This window comes from Electrophorus electricus, chromosome 3 (genome assembly GCF_041902795.1).
Source record: "Electrophorus electricus isolate QZ-2024a chromosome 3, ASM4190279v1, whole genome shotgun sequence".
NCBI classification, from domain to species: domain Eukaryota; kingdom Metazoa; phylum Chordata; class Actinopteri; order Gymnotiformes; family Gymnotidae; genus Electrophorus; species Electrophorus electricus.
In genome coordinates, this window is record NC_137499.1 from 4942171 (window position 1) to 4962096 (window position 19926).

General features: G+C 47.6%; 1 protein-coding gene and 1 long non-coding RNA gene across 9 annotated transcripts; one reads left to right on the forward strand and one right to left on the reverse strand.

Annotated features, from left to right (window-relative positions):
• Window positions 1-1694: 1694 nt before the first annotated feature.
• Window positions 1695-4335, reverse strand: irf2bp2b (interferon regulatory factor 2 binding protein 2b). Its single transcript, XM_027024673.3, has 2 exons — window positions 3307-4335; window positions 1695-2964 (listed from the first exon to the last, which is right to left on the reverse strand). Exons 1-2 carry the CDS (start codon window positions 4088-4090, stop codon window positions 2177-2179), a joined length of 1572 nt encoding a protein of 523 aa, XP_026880474.2. The 5' UTR covers window positions 4091-4335; the 3' UTR covers window positions 1695-2176.
• Window positions 4336-4399: 64 nt separating this feature from the next.
• On the forward strand, window positions 4400-19721 carry LOC113586507 (uncharacterized). 8 transcript variants are annotated; one of them, XR_003411621.3, is made up of 6 exons: window positions 4400-5262; window positions 8892-8964; window positions 9151-11498; window positions 14104-14744; window positions 14934-15100; window positions 15380-19721. It is a non-coding gene; the product is annotated as an uncharacterized LOC113586507 (long non-coding RNA). The 8 variants fall into 8 exon arrangements; XR_003411622.3 differs by having other exon boundaries at window positions 9151-9761; XR_014122522.1 differs by having other exon boundaries at window positions 9151-9212; window positions 9294-14744.
• The last annotated feature ends 205 nt before the right edge of the window (window positions 19722-19926 follow it).

Below are 19926 nucleotides of genomic sequence, written 5' to 3' on the forward strand. Positions count from 1 at the left end.
CCCCAATAACAGTAGGCCATTCACTTCTCTTTCCAACACTGTTAAACCGATGCGCCTAAAGGTACGTACATTTCCTTTTTGGCGAACTGAAGGAAAATAGTCTATAAATCACGACGTCTCTGTGCCAAACTATGCGTTAACTGTCTTGTGATGGCCGATTTTTTTAGAATTTTTTCTTCTTCTTTCTTTCGTTTAAAAAAAAAAATCGACACTAACTAGGTAGTGGGACAGCTGTGCAAACAAAAGACAAAAAGAGCTTGAGCCCTTTCTGACTGCTACGTAATTTGAGCAAACCTATTAATCTCCGAGGACTGGCTTTTCCCCTCCGGGTGCTGAGTTTCGGTGACAGATGAAAAGAAATGAGTTGGCGCGGCTGGAATTTGAGGCAGAGCCTGCGCCAACAGAACAGATGAGCGGGCATGTAACAGGAACGCAAAACTGACAACAACCGCAAGACCGCAGTTAGGAATCGCCATTTCAATGTTTGTTGTTATTTTTGTTTTGCTGTATATACCCTGCATCATCGTGGTTTCCTTCTACCCATATGTCATTTACTGATATTTGCCGGTTTGCATGCACAGATGATATTGGGGAAAAAAAACATTGGGTAAGAAACTGCAGAAAATACGTAATTTGTTCAGTTCTAATATGCATCTAATACATCATACCATTAGTATCCTTGTGGTCTGATCGGCGAAAAAAAAAAAGGTTTTCAAAAGAATAATTTCAACATCTCTATTAAAAAAAAGTGCGGTTATTAAAGAGTTAACTTCAGTCTTGCCGCTCATCTGAATGGCGACTACATGTGAATTCTAAGCGGAACAGAGGCCTCCATTCACGTCTGTACTGTGTGCGATCAGCCTTGAACAGCGGCAGGCGTGTTGGCCTCAAAGGCCCTGATTGAGAAGCAGGACGGTGACTCAGGAATTCCACCGGGGCAACCACGTGACCCGGCGCGTTTTTATTAAGCTCAGCCAGAGTGCCGGCCGCGTCTCTTACTGCGTGCACAAAGTAGTGAGGAAGTCAAATACTGTCTATGGCTTGTTTTTGGGGGGCATTTCCATACGTTCACATATTCAGCCTCCCTGCAGAGCAACACACTCCAGGTTACTACAAACTGTGGTTTCAAGCCTGGCTGGCACCCTTTTTAACTAAACTTCAAAGAGAATAATTAATCTATAACACTTTGAGAAAAATCACCAAAAACAGTAAAATGTAATAAATACTCTTATGTCTATTAAGTATACAAATGGGTGTTGAGGAACTAATAGTCTCTATTCACCAAAAAAGGCCAAAGCACAGATTGTTTACGAGCACCTAACCTATGGTGATAGAAGTGAAAATAGACATCTCAAGTGTCTGGTTGCATACCGCAGCAAGTTTTGCACATGGGAGCTGAAAACAATGAAATAAGTCACAACTCGCCATCAGAAAAAAAAATCAGATATTCTCTCTAACACATTATATATGTGCTATAAATAATTTAGTAAATAGTAAGCATATTAGGCCACTGCACTGCTGACATACACGGCAAAAAATCTCTCACTCCCTTCGTCTTGTCTGCCTTCCCCCTCCCACTGTGTCCCATTTTGTTCTTGCAGAGACTGTTGCATCACCCCTCTTGTATGATTCACAGGAGGGAGCGACTGCCTTGGCGAATAATGGAACAAGAAGCGGACCATGGACACCTTAGGTTGTTATTACAAGGTCAAAAATTGTATTTGGCAATTTTAAACAAGTGCATACAAGTACAGCTAGAAGCATTTCAGTATTTGCCAAGTGCTCAGAGAGTAGTTTTAGTCACATTCTATGTTTAAACATGGACTGCCACCAGTTCTAATAGTACATTGATAATTGGCGTTGAACAACAACTGAAAAAAGGGGGTGAGAGTAGTCTGTTATAATGTGTACATACCTTTTCATCTTCAAAAAAAATATATAGAAACAATGTATTCAAAAAAAGAAAAAAAAATTTATACAGCCATGTTTACGAAGTGTACACTTTCCTTGTGTCCATATGTACATGTCCAATAATTTCAGTTTGGATGGTATGCAATTTGATTTATTTATAGTCATCTGAAATCTATATGCATGTATTTCATTTGTTGTTTGTTTTGCAAAAACAAAAAGTAACAAAAAAAAAGAAGAAGAAGAGTAAAACAGAAAAGTGGAAAAATCAAGGGTCTCTCTCCTTTTTTACTTTCACGTCTCCCGCCAGGATGGTGGCTATTTCTCCCTGCATAAAGGCCCAGGGCACGTTGGAGCCCACCAGGGGGCACTTCTCGCCACTGGGGCAGTACACCTCGCCTGTGGCGCCCTGCTGCTTGATGCTCTCACGCGAGCAGGGGAAACAGAACTTGTGCGAGGGGACTGAGGGGCACTGGACGAAATGTGTGTCCTCCAGACGCTCGTGGCACAAGGTGCAGCACAGCGGGGTGGTGCCAGGGGGCACCGACGAGTCCGGAATGCTCTGCGGGTGCCCAGCCTGCGGGTCTACGCCCGGCACGTGGCTGGTGGCCGTGCCTGCACCGGCGCCAGCGGCGCCTGCCACCCCTCCGCCCATCACGTCCCTTTGGGTCAGCCGGCGCTGGCTGGCCGAGGAGGGCGACAGCGGGCTGCCGCTGTTCCGGCGTCCTGCTGCGGTGGTCGAGTGTACCTGATTGGCGTCCTTGGGCGAGCCAGTGCTGGCGCCCGCATTGTCTGCCGCCAGGATGAGGGCGGCCATAGGTGACTGGCCGTTCTGCGCGGCGGTGGCCGCCTCTGGAGGGGTGGTACGGGAGTGCGGGGAGATCGTGGAGGGGGGAGCGGCTGCGTAGCCAGGCAAGGCAGCCGAGGGCATCTTCAGGACTTCGGAGGGCGAAGGCAGCCAGGGCTGACCTTCGCCGTTCAGCTTGGCCGTGGTGCCTTCCCCCTCAGGTTCAGGTGAGGCTTTCCTCTTCATGCTTCGAGGTTGCTTGCCTCGGTCTGCACAGAGGAGGGGGGGGGGGGGGGTTTGCAAAGGTTGGGGGTGGAGAAAGTTAAACATGCAAGTTAGAAAGACAAAAACACAGATGCAGCAAAAAAAGCAGTCTTTCACTCTTCAAAAACTAAGCATGACCTGTTGTTGGCACTGTTTGACTATTTTTAGTCGTCAAGAGCTGCACACAAAATATGCCATTAGAAGGCGCCCAGAAATGTGCACTGAACTTCTGAATTCGGAAGTAATTGCTGACATTGACATGAGCTCGTTTAACGCGAAAGGGGGGAAAAAAGATTTTAGCGGTAAACTGTCGGTTTTAAGTGAATGTTTCGCAAAGCCATTGTTACCTGTTTTTGAGGAAGTTGAACTCGTTTCGTATCCCATCCTGTGCTGCATTGCTGCGTGCTCTTTCTTGAACCTGTTGTCGAGAGTGTGAAGCGCCATGAGGTCGCGCACCGTTTTTCCCTTGCACATCCACTCGTCCGCTCGTTTGTGACTCTCGCTAATGTCAGACACGCTGTCTGGTCGGTGCTTGTCTTTCATATCATCTGAACGCTTCCCACCGTGATCAGTCAGGCTGGGCGCAGTTAATGCGCCCGGTATCCCCATCTGAGGTGGTCGTCCATTGAGAGCATGTACAGGCGGCAAGGTTCCGTTCACCAAAGGCACCAAATTGGGGGGAACTGTGCTAGTCCTGCGCGGGTTGGGGCTCTGGCGATTCAGCTCTGGTGGCTCGTCGGGTTTTGGAAATCCGTTCGGAACGGGGATACCATTTGCCTGCCTCCCTGGCTGATACTCGGGACCCAGCCTAGGCGGTCTGTCCGGAGCTAGAGGATAACGATCCAGGGGCTGTGGTGGGCGCGATCCGGGGTCTCCAGCCGAGTGGTTGATGGGCTGTATTTCCTTTCCCGACTTCCCCGGTCCCGGAGACCTACCCTCCTGGAAACCATGAGCCCTTTTAAGTTGCCGGGCAGTCTCAATCACAAATTCGATTCGGTCAGCTCCCTCATAGTTGACACATCCCCTGCAAACAGGTTCTGTAAAATCCCAAATCATAGCCCACGGCATGCGGGGCAAGTCACACAAATAGCACGACTGCCTTCTCGAGGCAGCAACCGCCGCGGAGGACATGGCTTTTGGAAGAAAGAAAAAAAAAAGTATGCCACAAATTCTCCAAATGTCCTTCGGTTTCCTTTGGATCTATTAGGGGGGAAAAAAGAATAGAAAAACTCGCTGTAGTTTCCCACCAGTCCGTCAGCGACACAACGGCGAAGTTACACTCCGAAGTTCATGGCAGTGTGTACTTTACTACCGCGCGCCTCTATCTATCTCGCTCACTACTACTCAGCCAGCCCGTTCGATGTGGAGTGGTGACGTCACTAAAGTTAGGGTTCCAGCTCCGATTCTATTTACTTGATTCTTCGACAACCGCCTTCGGCGCATGCGCCGTGCTTCCCTCTCGCCCTCGACGCTCCCAGCGGCTACTGAAACCACATATGTTTTGAAGGCTAAACGTATTTTATTATTGGCTACTGTTTCACAAAATGTTAACGGTTATGTTTAGCTTACCATGCAGAATAATGAAAAAAAAAATATTTTTTTTTAAATCTAATTTTTTAAACTTGCAATATCAACACTTAGCAATATCAAATGTTACTAGTGTAGCCCCTCACAAGCATGCACGAATACTTCTTAAAAGTCAAAACTAGATATATTGCGCTTTGTTGTGCAAACATTTCATCTCGACTGTGCAAAGCCAGCGTTGCTGCACCACTGACCTCGCTTGTGTAGGCCTAAATGTGACCTAGAGCTATAGCCTAGTAATTCCACATTCCAGCCCGCCTGCCAACGAGACGTCACGCGGTTGACTGCACTCAGCTAGTCATGCTAAACCGACTTAGGTTTGAGCCACCACAGCAGATTTAGAATACAATACCCTTAACTCTAATATAGCCAGAGTGCTTAGGCTACTAATCCCAAAAATAAAAAAACATTAAAAAAATAATAACCAGCGGTACACACTCGGTCCAATAAGTAGAGGCAACGTTTTATTCCATTTAAAAAGAAAGGCCGGTACATTTGGCCCCGCTCCGCCTCGGTTTGCTCAGATAAAACTTCCTTTCTACGTCGGGGGTGGTGACAGTCACCGTGGGTAAATTATTTATCTTTAGGCATGTGAACTTCGTTCAGACTCCAGGCTCAGTTGACTCATGTCAGCCAAGCCCATGTGATTCAGCAAGCAACAATTGGTTGAGGTTCAGGGCGACGCGGAAAGCCCCATATCAAAGACAAGTCTAGACCACGTAAGCTTTGCGCTGTCTTCTCTTTATTTTTATGAGAGCTCTGGGTCCGCTAACCCAAAGCCAATGTTAATTCACCCAGCCAGTTTTATTTTCTAAAATGTAACAAGTGAACCGCCGAGGATGTGCACTGATGATTAATTTGTGTTTTAAATAAGTGGAATTAACATGTTTAATACATTCAGGAACGCATTTTGACTAAAGTGTTAGGGGGAAAAATGATAGCTACTGTTACCAGACTGAGATGGGGGACGCTGAATATACGAGTTTGACCGCATTATGTCAACAGTTACCACGCTTTTCACTCCGTCGAAATGGACGTCTTTGCAGCTCACACACGTTGCTGACTCTCGGGTGAGGCAATTCCTGACCTGCAAGCAAAGCGGGACCTGTTTTTGCAAGTACTTATGACGCCTTTTAAACGAGGAAGTGAGAAACAGTCACGTAGGCTACCCGCTTCTGCCTCGCCCATACGGGGAAAAACAAACCAACCCCTCTGGCACCCTGCCAAAGATCTAAGCTACCGCCGACGTACGCTGTTATAGAAGTGAGAAAACTCTATGTGCGGTTTTCCCTAGCCCCTCGCTTTAAAAAAAAAAGTGCTTTGGTTATTTCGACAGCAGTCCTTTTAATCAAACAAAAACATCAATGAAACCCGAAAATGATGCAAGTGAAAACGTCTCCCGAGCGCTGCTAAAACCTTAAACATCGACCCAATATAGAATAGATGGGTGCTCGCATGTTTTGTCGGCTTCAGCATTTTCTACAGCTCTCCGAATAGATTTCACCATGTCAGTGAGTAATTCAAATATCAGACCTTCCTCTTACACCAGCTCTCATTTCGCGGCGAGCATATTGGCCACAGCTGACTAACGAGGCTGCAGCTCTGTTGTGTCTTCTCTCCGTAGAGTAGCATTACGACATTCACTTCGCTTCCGCCTCAAACGCGCCAGTCAGCAACACATTCGCATGCACACAAAGGGAACGCCGCGATCACTGAACAATGCGTCCCGTTTTCCAGCTGCAGGCAAAACAGTCGAATAAGCGACGCGTTTTGCATACTGTACAATACGGTCAGCGTTTCAGCGTTCAGGCAAATGTCGTGGCATAGGGCATCAACTAAAATATTGTTATGTAAGGGACACGTTTTTTCCCTCCATTTTCCTAAGTGCAGTATCTCATTAGCTACCAGTGTGCACACTTCCAGACTGTAATCCATTACGGTGACAATCGTGATTAAAGCTCACGGCTGCTACTGGCTCATTTCCTCCTAGCAAAGACCTTTACACGGGCTTTTTCCTCCTAACGTGCCAAGGCGTGTACAAGGGTAAACCCCCTAGTAAGACTCTTAGATAAGCCCGTTGAGTAGGAACATCCCCTGTGCTTTGTCTTGAGTAAACCTGCAACCCTTTTCCCCCCTTCTCTGCACCACTTTGATGCAGCATTTGTTATCATTTTTGACGACTGTTTCCTTTCTGTTACACACATGCTATGCCTTTGCGGTATGTGCTGCGCAGCCTGCTTACACAGATTTGAGTGCAAGTCTATCTTGCAGTCATGTGGTCCGCCGATGATGGGATTAAGATGTCTCCTACTGGGGCCTTGATTCCCTCTGGGTATTGTAACCTCTGCCAGAGGAAAACGGCCCATGTGAAGGAAGTGTCACACAAATTGGGGATGACATGGCCTTTGAAAATCTGGAACGTGTTCGACTTATTTATTTATTTACCATTGTTGTTGTTATGCCACACCAGGCTGTTTCTGTAAAGTCGTTTGGTTGTGATTACCTTGGTTCTACAGAATGTTTGTTTTTTAGATTGAACAACCTGGAAGCCCACTATTTTGGCAGTCTGTCTGATGAGAGAGTGCATGAAACTGTTCCTCAAGCCCCGGAGTTTTTCCCTCTTGTTACACAACTGCAAAGGAAAAGCTGTGCAGAGGTTTGGAGGAACACTTCATTCAGAGCCCCATACTTTACTATGCGTCAGCCCCTAAGGAGGCTTCCTGGAATTGTTGGCCAGACAAATAGTTCGTACACACAGCCTGACGGCCCGAGTGTCTATCTGGCTTAGCTGATTCACAGGGGAGGAAGTCAACAGATCCAAAGCTGGTCTAGGGTTTGGAGGGGGTCAGGTGATCACCAACCAGTCTGCCTATGATCTCATTCAACTATCAACAGAGCCCAAACATTGATTTAATACTATCAGCGTGCAGCGTGGTATTCCACCCCGGTATACTTTCATTTACTTCATGTTTATTGGATGGTACAGAATTACAGAATTGGGTCCTGCGTCACCCAGCTACCTATTGACTTTTTAATCATCTACCCATCTTGGGCATTGAAGAGCATCTTCTGGGTTTTCTGGAGATAATTCCTGGAATAAGCAAGATTCAGTCTTTGAAATGAGTGATCTGATCTGGGCAAGTGCACCATGTGATTGCAGGTATCATGTCTGCACTGGTTCAGTTCTTCACTCTAGACTCAGGAAAACTCACACTGCCTTCTTTTAATAATTCAACAAAAAGCTTTGTAGTGCATCCTTTGATGTGTTAAAACTTTTAAATTTTTAAACAGCACATTTTTTAATGAAGCATTCTGAACATAATGTACAGCTTTGAAGTTCTGGGTACTAAAAGCACTCTTTGTAAGATGCAGAACAAAAATCATACAAATTGCTCCAAATTACACTTTTCTGCAGATGACTCAACAACATCCTGGACATGGATTAACATACATACATACATACATACATACATAGGTGGGGGGTATTTTATTTGAAAGTTTAAAGATAACTGCTCAAGCAAAGCTACAAATGTAGATTAATTATGGTCCCATGACTGTTATAAGTTTTATGTTATATACCAAACTGGACACATAATTACAAGAGAAAACAAATATAGGATCAGATCGCAATGATGTAATCTGCTAAAGAGTAGGCTTCTTCTTGCCCAGTATGAGTCACATTTCTCATAGTCCTGCTCCTTACACCGGAAAGCGTATCTATGGCAACCACAGCCTTATCAGGATAGCCTGTGACTAACCGCTTCCTGTTTACAGTGTTAGGGTTGCTTTCAGCCTTCAGCTCTGCAGACCTCTAGCAAAATAACACACACACACACACACACACACGCGCGCACGCGCACGTGCATGCCAGTGCAGTGTGTAAAGCCGGGGGTCTTTTCCGTGTCATGTGGAAATAAAGTGCGACGCACTTACCGCACTCTTCCTTCTCGTGTTATTACGCCCCTTTTTATTTACTCACTTAAAGCGAAGGCGAGCGGCTGCCTTGTGATTTAGCCCGATTGGAAAGCACGCACTGGGCTGGCTCTGGCTGCTGAGTGCGCAAGCACTAAATTGCAGCATCACCTCTGCTCTCTGGCAACGGCCCCGCCGGACCATCCGGACAGAACTGACAGAAATACTCCTCTCACAGGAAGAAGCAGGGGGAGAATATATGACTATTGGCAGTTCACAAAGGCCCGCAAACAGATCAATATGAAGTCGAAATGGATGTTGACAGAAAAAGGAGCATCTGGCTGGCAATAATAAATCTGTGTGGCTAGACTAGGCCTATGTGGTACTACTCATTATTATGCATACATTAGAGTATTGTATTATCTTTTTGTTGCAGGCAAATATTCTGGAATTGTTTTAATCAGCTTCAAAAAAAACCTGGGATTTGCACACTCAACGTTTTGGGACAGGTACAACCAAAATGCCCCTTTCCCTCCTCCCCCAAGATATAAATTGGTGCATTTTGTGAGCAAAGAGTTTTGGATGGTTTTCCACCAGAGACTGAAGAGGAGGAGGTGAGGTCACATAAAATCTCTTTCTCCTTCTCTCCCTCTATCTCTATCTCTATCTCTCTCTCCTTTCCTTCCTCCTCCCAGTCCTCTTTGCAGGCCTGGAAAGGAGGGTGGCAGTCTGCCAAGACAAAGGCTTCTGGGAAAAGGTAGAAGCTGCCAAGCGAGCTCCTGTCGCCGACGTTAGAAGCACACATCTTTGTTCTCTAAGACCTGGTGTTCTGCCACAGGCTTCATTTCAGCCTCCGCATTATGGTTGCCCTGGATGCGAGCCAGACTCCTGAGAGCTCCCTACCTCTCCCACTTTTCTGCTTCTGCCTCTTCTCTCTCGTTCTCTCGTTCTCTCTCTCTGTGTGTTTTCGTCTCGCTCTTGCCCTCCCTCTCTCTCACTCTCCCTTATTCATCGGCCATTTACGGCTCGCTGCCAAACATTCTGCAGTTGCCATGGCAGCCTGAGGAGTGGAACATTGGAGAAGTACTGCAAATGAGTCATTCCTGGGTCCAGATGTGCCACATCTGTAACAAGGCGGTGAAAGAGCAGACAGCAGCAGACTTGCACAAACAAGAGCTACCACTCGACAACAACTGCAACACCAACACCACCAACAACAATCATCATGGCAGGCATGCTGCAAAATCTGCCAGACTTGAACAAGAAAACGAAAGTCTTGGCTTGTCTGGGTTTGTTCAATAAGCTGGTATGACGGTATTTTTTTGAGCAGTCGCTTTCTGCTTGATAGTGTATGAAAACACATCATATGTGGTTACAATGGATGTAGTTGTTGACAATAGGCACCCCACTTTATATGTAAATGTCATGACAAACAGTAAGTATTTAAAAAAACAGCATATTGTGAACTTTGCATGAGAGAACATAGTGGAACCCAAGATGACTCTGCATTTTAATGTTTGTGCCATTTTTCCTGACAGTTGACTTTGCCTTGCAAGCTCAGAGCTTCTGGAAGCAAAATGGTGAAGTCACTAGCAAAAACTAAGTCTCCCCTCCCTCTCTCTCTCTCTCTCTCTCTCTCTGCTGTCTTTGCTTCTGATTGCCTCCACTACTTCCTTGACTTCTCGACTGCTCAAAATGCAGGTATGACCAAGAACAGTTTTTGCATGGCCTCTCAAAATAACGCAGTGATGTAACTAAGCCCAAGAGCAAGAGCTGGCGAATAATGACAGCTTATGTAATGTCCAGACAGCGCTCTATCTCTCTGTCTGAATCTTTTTCTTTCCTCTCTCTCTCTCTCTTTCTCTCTCTCTCTCTCTCTCTCTCTCTCTCTCTCGTATCAAACGTTGCCATGCTTTAGTTTTAAATTCCTCAGAGTTTCTTTTGATGTCTGGAGCATTCAGCTGTCTGGTTCTTCTCTGAGACAGCAAGAGGCTTTCTGAAGTAATCCGATTTACTTTAACACTGTGGCAAGTGTTGTGTGAGATTCCAGCCATACTACTATTTTCGTCTCACGCAAATATTCACTGAAACATAAGGACACAGACCTCAGTTGTTATTTGGTCTCGAACCTTCAGTGTACGGCCCACAAAAGAATTCTGTTTCCAGGGTACTGGGAGGCATGTGTTACAATGTGCAGTAAACCCTACTCACATACTGATGATCGGGCTTGTGTGCAATTCTCTGGCTACTGAATGCAATCTCTGGAATTCTGAACGAGGCGGGCACAGGCCAGCGATGAAGCTCTTTCTGTAGTGTGCAAGCCATAAAGTTGTAGTTTCCCCTTTGCCTGGCCCTGTGTGGTTTGGACAATACACTCGTAAAAATAAAAAGATGAAGAAGGAGCAAGCCCCTTTATGAGTGCTCCTGTCAAGGAACACTCTTTGTGATGTAACCCTCATCTTGTTTCCATGCATGCGGAGTGCTTTCCTGATTCTTCTACTCCTGTCCTTTTGCCCATATGAAGTTCCCCCCCAAGACTCCACCTCATATAACGTGACTGCAGAACGTTTCCATGCATCGTATACGAAGCACTTATTGGGCCTCTCCCCGATACCTGATGGAAAGATTCTTTCTTCGAGTTCTCTATCTCACCCTCTTATCCTGCCAAACATTTGCATGCACTATCTTTATTTCATCTGTGTTCCCTCTTCTTTCTACCCTAACCTGCAGCATGGATGCCTCTCTCTCCTGTTCTGTTTTGCCATTTCATCAACCCCCTGCAACCCGTGTGTCCCAAGATACTCCCATTTACTTCTCAGTGCTCACTCGCTTGGACCTTCTGATGGCATGAACCTGCACCTCCCTTGTTGCACTTTTACATCTAAGGCACGGCTGCTTGCAGGCGTTTAACTGCAGACCCCTAGCAGGGGGCATGGCTGGTGGGAGCAGGCCGGACGGTGTCTGTGCTGGAAGAGCTTTGCCCTGAGCTGGAGGATGTTTTGAGTGGCACACTGTGTTCGGACTGGGGGTTGGAGAAGCAGAGGTGAGAGCCAGTTGAACCTGTCGGTCTGCTGGGGTTATGCTCTTGCGACGGCCACCTGGTCACGTCAGTGCTATCTGTCTTCCCAGTGCATTCTTCCTTATCTGGCAACACTCTTTGTGTGCTTGTAATTTTTTTTTTTCACTGAAGCCTTGCCTGAGTTTCCATGTTACTCTGTTAGCCATTATCTTTTAGTTTATCTCTCTTTCTGTTTCTCACACACACATACACACACACACACACACACACCCACAACCAGAGGCAGGGAGCAGAGTGCACTAGGTGCCCTTGACGAGACAGATAAGCTGAAGTAATATGATTACATGTCTTGCATTGTGCAACCTATGAGTCACAGATCTACTTGCAGCTGCGACGGGGTTATTCTGGCCAGGGTGTAGGAATAGTTGTTTACGGGTGAGCGTGCGGGTCTTTGCGCGTGCTTACTTGTATGCGTGGATATGGGGAGGGTGTGCTTCGCATACAGTGTGGAAGGAGGTGACCTTTCTACCATGAGTTATGCTGAGCTATCTTGAAACCACTCGTAAACAAACGGAACAGGTTCTTATTTGCATGACTAGACAAAAAAATGTACAGTAACCACACACACTGGATTGGGAAATGAAAGCACTCGATCAGACCATTTGTAATCACCTTTCCCGCGTTCAGAAACCATGCACAGTAAACAAAAATATTGGCGATAGCTTTCGGCAACTGCGCTTGATCCTGCCCTTACCCCAGTGATTCTGGGGGAAGTGGGAAGATTTGGCCAACTTCTGATTGGCCCCTTCGGTTCCACGGAAACAGCTACAGCCCGCCCTTCGCAGCATTGCGTCACCACAAAGGCCAGGGAGCATATTCGTGCCAGCCGGGAGCCATGCTGTACAGCCTTTGACTGCGGCCTATCCGGGCCCTGAACGATTACCCGTATCTGTGAAGGATCTCGCTAACCTTTCCTCATATAGCCGGTTAAACATTAAACCTGTCTTATCGTAGTTTCTGAGCAGACCACCGTAAAACTGCAGCACCGCAGCACGAGCGCCGCGTCAAAGATTTATCAGCCTGGCGCTTTGAAAGGCTTCCCAGGCTTCGCAGATAGCCTCTTCCACATTTAGCCCTTTCGACGGCACTGGAGGTCACAGAGCACATCGAGTGTGCAAACAGTCACCAGCCAGAGCATGGAGAACGTGGAGCCGCCAAAGTGTCGAGCTCTGGGCGTGAGCAGTCAGTGGTCATACCGGTTAAATACGACTTAATGTCACTCTCGATGGTCACACATGCTCTGTTTTAGGAGAGGACAACCCTCAGTTGTGCAAATGGTCAATGCTGTGAGCACAGGCCTGGATTATTTATGGGCCTATTTCAGGCAATGATGTTGCCTGAAGCGTTTCACAACATCACAGCATGTCACAATATAGAATATGACCTTAACAGAGAAGTTTTTTATTGTTTGGGGGGAAAAAAAAACTCATTCAAATCATGTTAACTTTGAGCAGGTTATAAACTGTAGCTTAATTTTTTCAATTTTCCTCTTGAATCATTGGTAGGACAATTTCTTTTTGTAGCAACAGATGCATGCGCACAGCCTTGTGACATTACCTCAAAAAGAGAGGAATAACCTTGTAGAATACAGCAATGAATGGGGGTGAATAGCAATGGCAGGTTAAGCAAATATGCTCTATACCCTGATCACAGAGGGGGAGGGGTCAGAGCAGCAAATATACAGGGCAGCTAGCAGACGCGATGATTCAGCAGTTCTTCTTGGGTATTTCAATCAGTCTATTTAAACAAAGCCATGCTGTGTGAGTATATACACACACACACACACACACACACACACACGAAATAGCCCAGAGGTGCGTCAGAGCTTTCACAGCTGACTGCCTTGAATCATGCCTGTCAGAGAACCTGAAAGCTTAGCATGGGGTAAAATGGGGAGAGGGGGGTTAAACTATTACCACTAAAGTCTGAGATAACCTGGAAGTTTAAGAATGAAAGAGAAAACAAATCATTCTCCCACTCACCCTGCAACCCACCAAAGTGGACTAGTCTGCCAGCAAATGAGGTCAGAGTTTAGAGGTTGCGCACCCCCCCCCCCTTGCCCCCGCACTTAAAATCGAGGTTAGTTGAGGCACACATCCAGATGTCTCCACTCATCCCTCCAGATTCGTTTTCCTCTTTTATGGTATGGTGCGGCAGCAGCCAGGGCAGGACTGACCCAGATCTGAATAGGAGCGAATCCCCCCACGGGCCACAGCCGCTGCCGGCAACGGGAGAGGGGCAGACAGACGGGACAGTGCAATGAAGGCCTTTCAGAAATAGCCCATTTTAGCCTACTGAACAGGAATAGACCGAAACAGCACACTTCATCCCAGACACGTCGCTCACTCATCAGAAGGAGTGGGAAAAAAAATAAAAAAAATAAAAATAACAACTGGGTTACTGTCACACAAACGGTAATGCCCGAAATCTGGGTTGCTTCGGGAAGACGTTGTGGCGTTAGCGTACAAGCACACATTCTCGGTTCGCCTTTAGTATTTAGATGGTTGAAAGAGACGGGTAGTTTCAGTTGCCTTAAAATACAGCCTGAAAATGAATTATTTCTGCGCAGGGCTGCACGCAGGACTCTAAACTGAGGGAAGCACGAGAAAGGAGGCGAGGCCAGGGGAAGAAAAGCCTCAGCAGATTACTGCGCCATCGCTGGGGGACTCGAAAAAGGGAACGACACCAGCATTACCGCCGCCTTTCTAGCCGACAGTTGGAAACGGGGTTTTCTTCTACTTCTTCTTTCTTTCTTACTTTCTCACTTTCCATCTTGCCTTTCCGCGATGGCCGAGATGCCTTGCCGTCGATGCAGCGGACGGCACCCACCTGCCCTGCGCACAAAAGGCCCTTGTGTTACTCACGGCCAGCTCGTCCACTCTTATCGGGAGGAAGTGGCCGGCAGCCTTTCACGTGAGCCTCGGCAGCCGTGCTGATACCGTCTGCCCCCCCCCCGCCCCCACACACACCTGCGCGCGCGCGCAGATTACCCCGTGCTTTATTTGCAGCGCCACACCCTGCTCTGTCCTCTGCTCTGCAAACAATGGCACTCCTCTTCGCCCCGAGCGAACCTGACACTGCGGCACGCAGGCAGCCCGCTCACCTACGGACGCGGGCAACCGGATCCGGTGAGAGAAGGGTGCACGCGGCTTCACAGAGGATCAAGTGACCGGCGCATTCTGCGCCTCTGAGTGACGCGGAGAGAGGGAGGTATGGCAGATAAAGATGTCCAAGGTGTGAGTCTACATTTATGTTTGTATATAAGAGAGAGGGCGAGACTCTGAAAGAGAGAGATATAAGTCAGTGAGACACAAGATAAAGAACTACGGTATAAGTGTGTGTGTGTGTGTGTGTGTGTGTGTGTGTGTGTGTGTGTGTGTGTGTGTGTGTGTGTGTCAGGGAATTGGAGGTAGAGGGAGGAAAAGAGAGAAGTGGTGTTATTTTTCAGCCTTTTGGAGGTCACAATAAAGAGACACACAAGGCCAGTGGGAGCAGAACACAGTGAGGCCTTTTGAGTACTGGATCAAGAATGCATGTCAACCTAAGTCACACATGCTCACCCTTAGGTACCCTCTCCCTATTCACTTACACTGCACTAAATAGAATTTAAATTGTGCTGAAAGCTTCTGCCCCCCCCCAACCCCCAACCCACCCCATCCCATTTAAACTAGCCCAGTGCTTTTCCCCACCAACACCTCTGAAATAGCAGCATGGTAGCATCTCTGTGCCATGTGGGTGGCTAGTTTTTGTAGAAATGTTCCAGTTTTTGTATGGAATAAACACACTCTCTCTCCCTTTCTCTTTCTTCTCAATCCCTCTTGATCCCTATGTGGAGATGGGAACAGGCGTCTCAGTCACGCAAAGGTGAACCCTCGGTCAGCTTGTCCTCAGCAGAGAATTTCACGCTCGCCTGTCAGACGTTGAATCAGCGGCCCGGCGCTGGACCCTCTAAAGCATTTGCTTGTCTGCGGCTCACGCAGCCTCCGCGCACCCGTGCTTCCTAGCAGGCACACGCAACATAACCGCCGTGTACACACAGAGAGAGCTTCAATCTGCTCACCACGCCAGCCGTTGGGGTTGACTTAAGTTTAACCCGCACCGGCTGTCAGGCGTCTGACGCTCCGAGCCGCGCATCTTGTCCTCAGTAAACCCGGCGGAGGTGAACTCGGGTGCCGAAACGGACACCCGGCTCATGTCGGATCTGTCTCGATTCAGAAGAGTCACCCGCTGTCTGGGTAAGAGCAGGCAGGATCCTTTCTGCTTCAGAAAAGGGAAGATGAAGAACAGCAGCGTGGTTGTTGATGTTTTCAGGACAAGTGTGTTGGAGGGAGGAATTCAGGACAGACATGCACCCACGCCGAGCACGCACACTCATACACTAGGTCAGATGGTAAAGGGAGTGGCTGAGAATGTTCGGCGAGATGAGATGGCGCGTGAGGAGAGACAGAGCGAAGGTGGGAGGGAGGGAGGGAGGGAGGGAGGGGGGGAGAGAGAGAGAGAGAGAGAGAGAGAGAGGGGCACACTGGCACTCCCATCTGCTGATGCTCTGTAGGGCCTCCGGCACTTTCCATTCAGTCTGCTGAGCCTGTGCCATCTCATCCTGCCCTGCTCCACTGCACCCAGGGGTACTGTACACACACAAACAGCTACGCATATATTAGTTCAGAATCTATAGATGTACATCCTACTGTATAGGTATGTAAACAAACATGCATATCGAGTAGGGCACATAGTTGCGAAACACACACACTCATAGCACAATCATCACCATCTTATTTGTGAACCAATGCACATAATATTAAAGGGCACATGCGTTAATGGATATAACGCTGCGCGTGTGTACAGTGTGCTGTGGGCCAGACGCAGACCTGCTGACACGAGGAGACGCTGCAGCCGAGCCTGGAATGAATGATTACTCATGGAAAGCTACCCTCCGCCTTCCTCTGACCCAACCATTGATGCACTTAACATATTTTCCTATTAGAGGCACAGTCAGTCAACATGCGCGCGCACACACACCCCTCTGGAACCCCCTCCTTCTTGCTCTTTGGCTCACTGCTGGCTAGGATGTGAGGAATGCTTTGTGCTAATGTTTATCTAGAAAGCCTTGAGGCTCTATAAGAGCTGACATGGGATAAGCTACTATTACAGTATTATCTCAGCCTCTGCTGTTTTTATATACTGTTATACAACCTTCATAACATATTAGAAATAATATTTAAGACAATATCCTTCATTTCCAAGCAAAGACTTAGAATCTGGTCCGCATATTTTTATTTATTTATTTATTTTAATTTATTTATTTTATTTTTTTCCACTAGAACTTGTCTATGGATCTCACAGTACAGCTGTAGTTAATGGTGAAACCTTAAGTTTATGTTGGAAAGCAGTATTTAATATGCTGACAAAAGAAACTAAGAAAAAACGACTTGGCTGCGTTTTGCTCTCGGCTGAAATCGCGCTAACTGTGTACTTTCTCCGCTATCAGAGCACTACTCTATAAACAAGCCCAGATCAAGCCATCTATCATCTTCAGAACAGCGTGTTCAAGGCGATCCTCATCAGCATCTTGGTGGAAAAAGTGATTCGCAAACGGCTAGGACCCAGCAAGGACCAGGTCGGGCAGCCTCGACTGTGCTTAAAGTTAAATCAGAACTAAGTCTAGTTATAAACGGAAAAGGACATGCCCTCCAAAAGCCCCCCCTGACTCCGAGTGTGACTGATCTCAACCCAAATCTTAATCTGAGTCTGTAACATATCCCAACACGGGTGACTCCGCGTATTTATCCCCGTCGCCTAACGTGCGCGACCGTAGCCGCAGTGCCAGTGCCGACCGCGAACGGCTCCGCGCCCATTGGTTCCTGCTTTGATGCCTACCGGTGTCGGCTCGCTGCCCCGTTTATATTTGGAAATGGATAGCGAGACACACCCTTGCGCGCTTGTCGCTGAACCGACCCGTCGGCTGTGGTCAGATGGCAGTGCACGCCCCAGCAAATGTGCCTCATCTCCGTTCCCGGAAATAGGATCAAGGTTCTTTGTCCTATGCTCCTAATGGGGCCTTGATCAAGGAGCAACAGTGTAAGTATTTGCCATGGCAATTTATACTTTGGTCTATTCTGCGAAGCGAGTTGTTTCATTTCTGAGAAAAATTATTATATCTAACCTCTAATTGCAGTTATTCTTTATGCTTATATAATTATCTGACTTTTCATTGTACCCTATAAATGGATTTGGTGTGTGTATGTGTCACATATCCATCATTTATGGCTGAGGCGTCCCTGGAGTGCGGCAGGGACATCTGGGCCTCTCCGGGAGCCTTGAAACCACGCCCGGATTTCCCAGAATCCTTTGCTCCTCTGCACGCTACCTGCCTGGCCCTGCTGAGTGACAGGATTAAAAGCCTGGAATCTTCCGGACGACTGGGGAGAATCATTGCTGGAAGATGTTTTAAAATCAGTCAGTCATGAATCAAGACTTCCGTTTTTTACATAGTTAACTAAATGAAGCTTTCGGGCTTTCCTTTAAAAACTTGCGTATTCAGTCACTATGTTGATTAATCGTCATGTGCACGCCCTTGAACCAAGATTATGGTTGCAGGACAAAAAAAACGCATGGCAGAAGGACGCAATTTCCACTGAGTGAAAGTGCAGAGCAAATGTAGAGCATGTGTCACACACAGGTGAGCGATAGGGGGAATCTCCATCTGCTCTTTCAGTGCCTGCAGTATGAATACCATTTTGCCTTTCCTGCACTGTAGAACATGGCCATGGTTCAGACACCAAACATGTCCAGCCTTGCAAAAAGAAAAACCAGACCGACCAGCCGTACCCACCCCTCCACATCCCACTTTCCTAAACTTCTGTATGGGGTTTTCTAATGTTAGCAATACCCTGGGCGCTCTCTCTCTCTCTCTCTCTTTCTCTCTCTCTCTCTCTCTCTCTCTCTCTCTCTTTGAACTGTGATGGAAAAAGGGAGGTGGTGGGGGGGGGAAGAAACCTGCATCCTGTGGGAACAGCTGTGACCCATCATCTGTGCAAAGCCCGGCCCCTTTTCCCTCTTGTCTGGAAATAGGGCCCTTAATGGATCCACCACTCCAAGCCTGCGGTGTGCGTACACGCGTGTCTGTGTGTGTATGCGTGTGCGTTTCGGTCAGCTGTGGTTCAGGGCTTCATGGGACTGGGTTTGGGGGAGGAACAAATGTGCCCTGGGGTTACTGGAACTCTCCAGGCCTTCCCTAGGGGCAGAGGGGCATGTTCTAAAAGGAGTTTAGTATGCTTGCATGTAAAGGACGTTGCAGTATCAGGCCCGATATAGTCGGGCGTCATTGTTGATGAGTGCCAGGCTGGAAAATGAAAGGCAAGAAGAGGCCACAGCGAGCTATCTGAGGCGAGGCTGGAGGCTGCTTAATGGAAAACCCATGTGATGCTCCAGTGGCTGAGTTTGCTTTAGCAACCAAATAGCAACTCCATGCGGCTTGCCATCTGATCATCAGAAACCTGAGCCGATCGCGATGATGAAAAGATCTGGCACAAAACTAGAGTCAAACGGAGCCCTGTGTCAAAGAGACAGGATGGGGGGGGGGGAGCACTTTGGTGATCTTCCCTGCTTGCCTGTGAGGTGACTTGTTCTCATCATAATGAGTGTAGGAAGGTTTGCTTGGGTTGTTTACTTTTGTTGTTGTTGTTGACAGGAGCTCCTAAAATGCATTAGAGACACTCACCAGACATGCACTGTTCCCGCTCACACACACACGCCCTGAAGCATCCTGACAAGCGTGGCCCAGTAGCTCCCCATATCTCTCTCTTGCCTTCTCTCTCTCTCTGTGTGTCTGTATCTTGCATCATGCGGGGTGGAGTGCTCTGAGGGAATGCGAGCTAGGACCGGTGCCAGATGAATGCCGTCCTTGCCGCTCAGAGGAGAGACGCAGGGGGAGGGGTTCAGCGCGCAGCCATTTTCACAGCAACGGCGCTCTCTCGCCTGCCTGCCACGCACCGCACAGCCTGCTTTCGGACCAGAGCTGGCACGGAGGAAACAAAAGAGCTAGCACAATGTTTTCCTCACACTGCCTTTCCTTTTTTCTGAAAGTGCAGAAATCCTCGTTCATGTCTCCTTATATCCATTTAACTGCCCCAGTGCAGAAAACATCTTGTAAGAAATTTCATTAAAAACTGCTGCTCACCAGTACAAGCCACTCTGATGATCCTGCACTGCATAAGCGAATGAAACAAACCATAAATGACCAATTACCAAATGACCAAACAAGGGGGAAAACGGCCCCGAGTTGGCTAAACATTACCTAAGGCTCCAGCGTATTCTTGCTAATTCTCGATAAAGTCGTTTGGGGGAAAGTTGCTCTCTGCAGGGCCTTGGTGTGGAAGGGAGCATGGACATA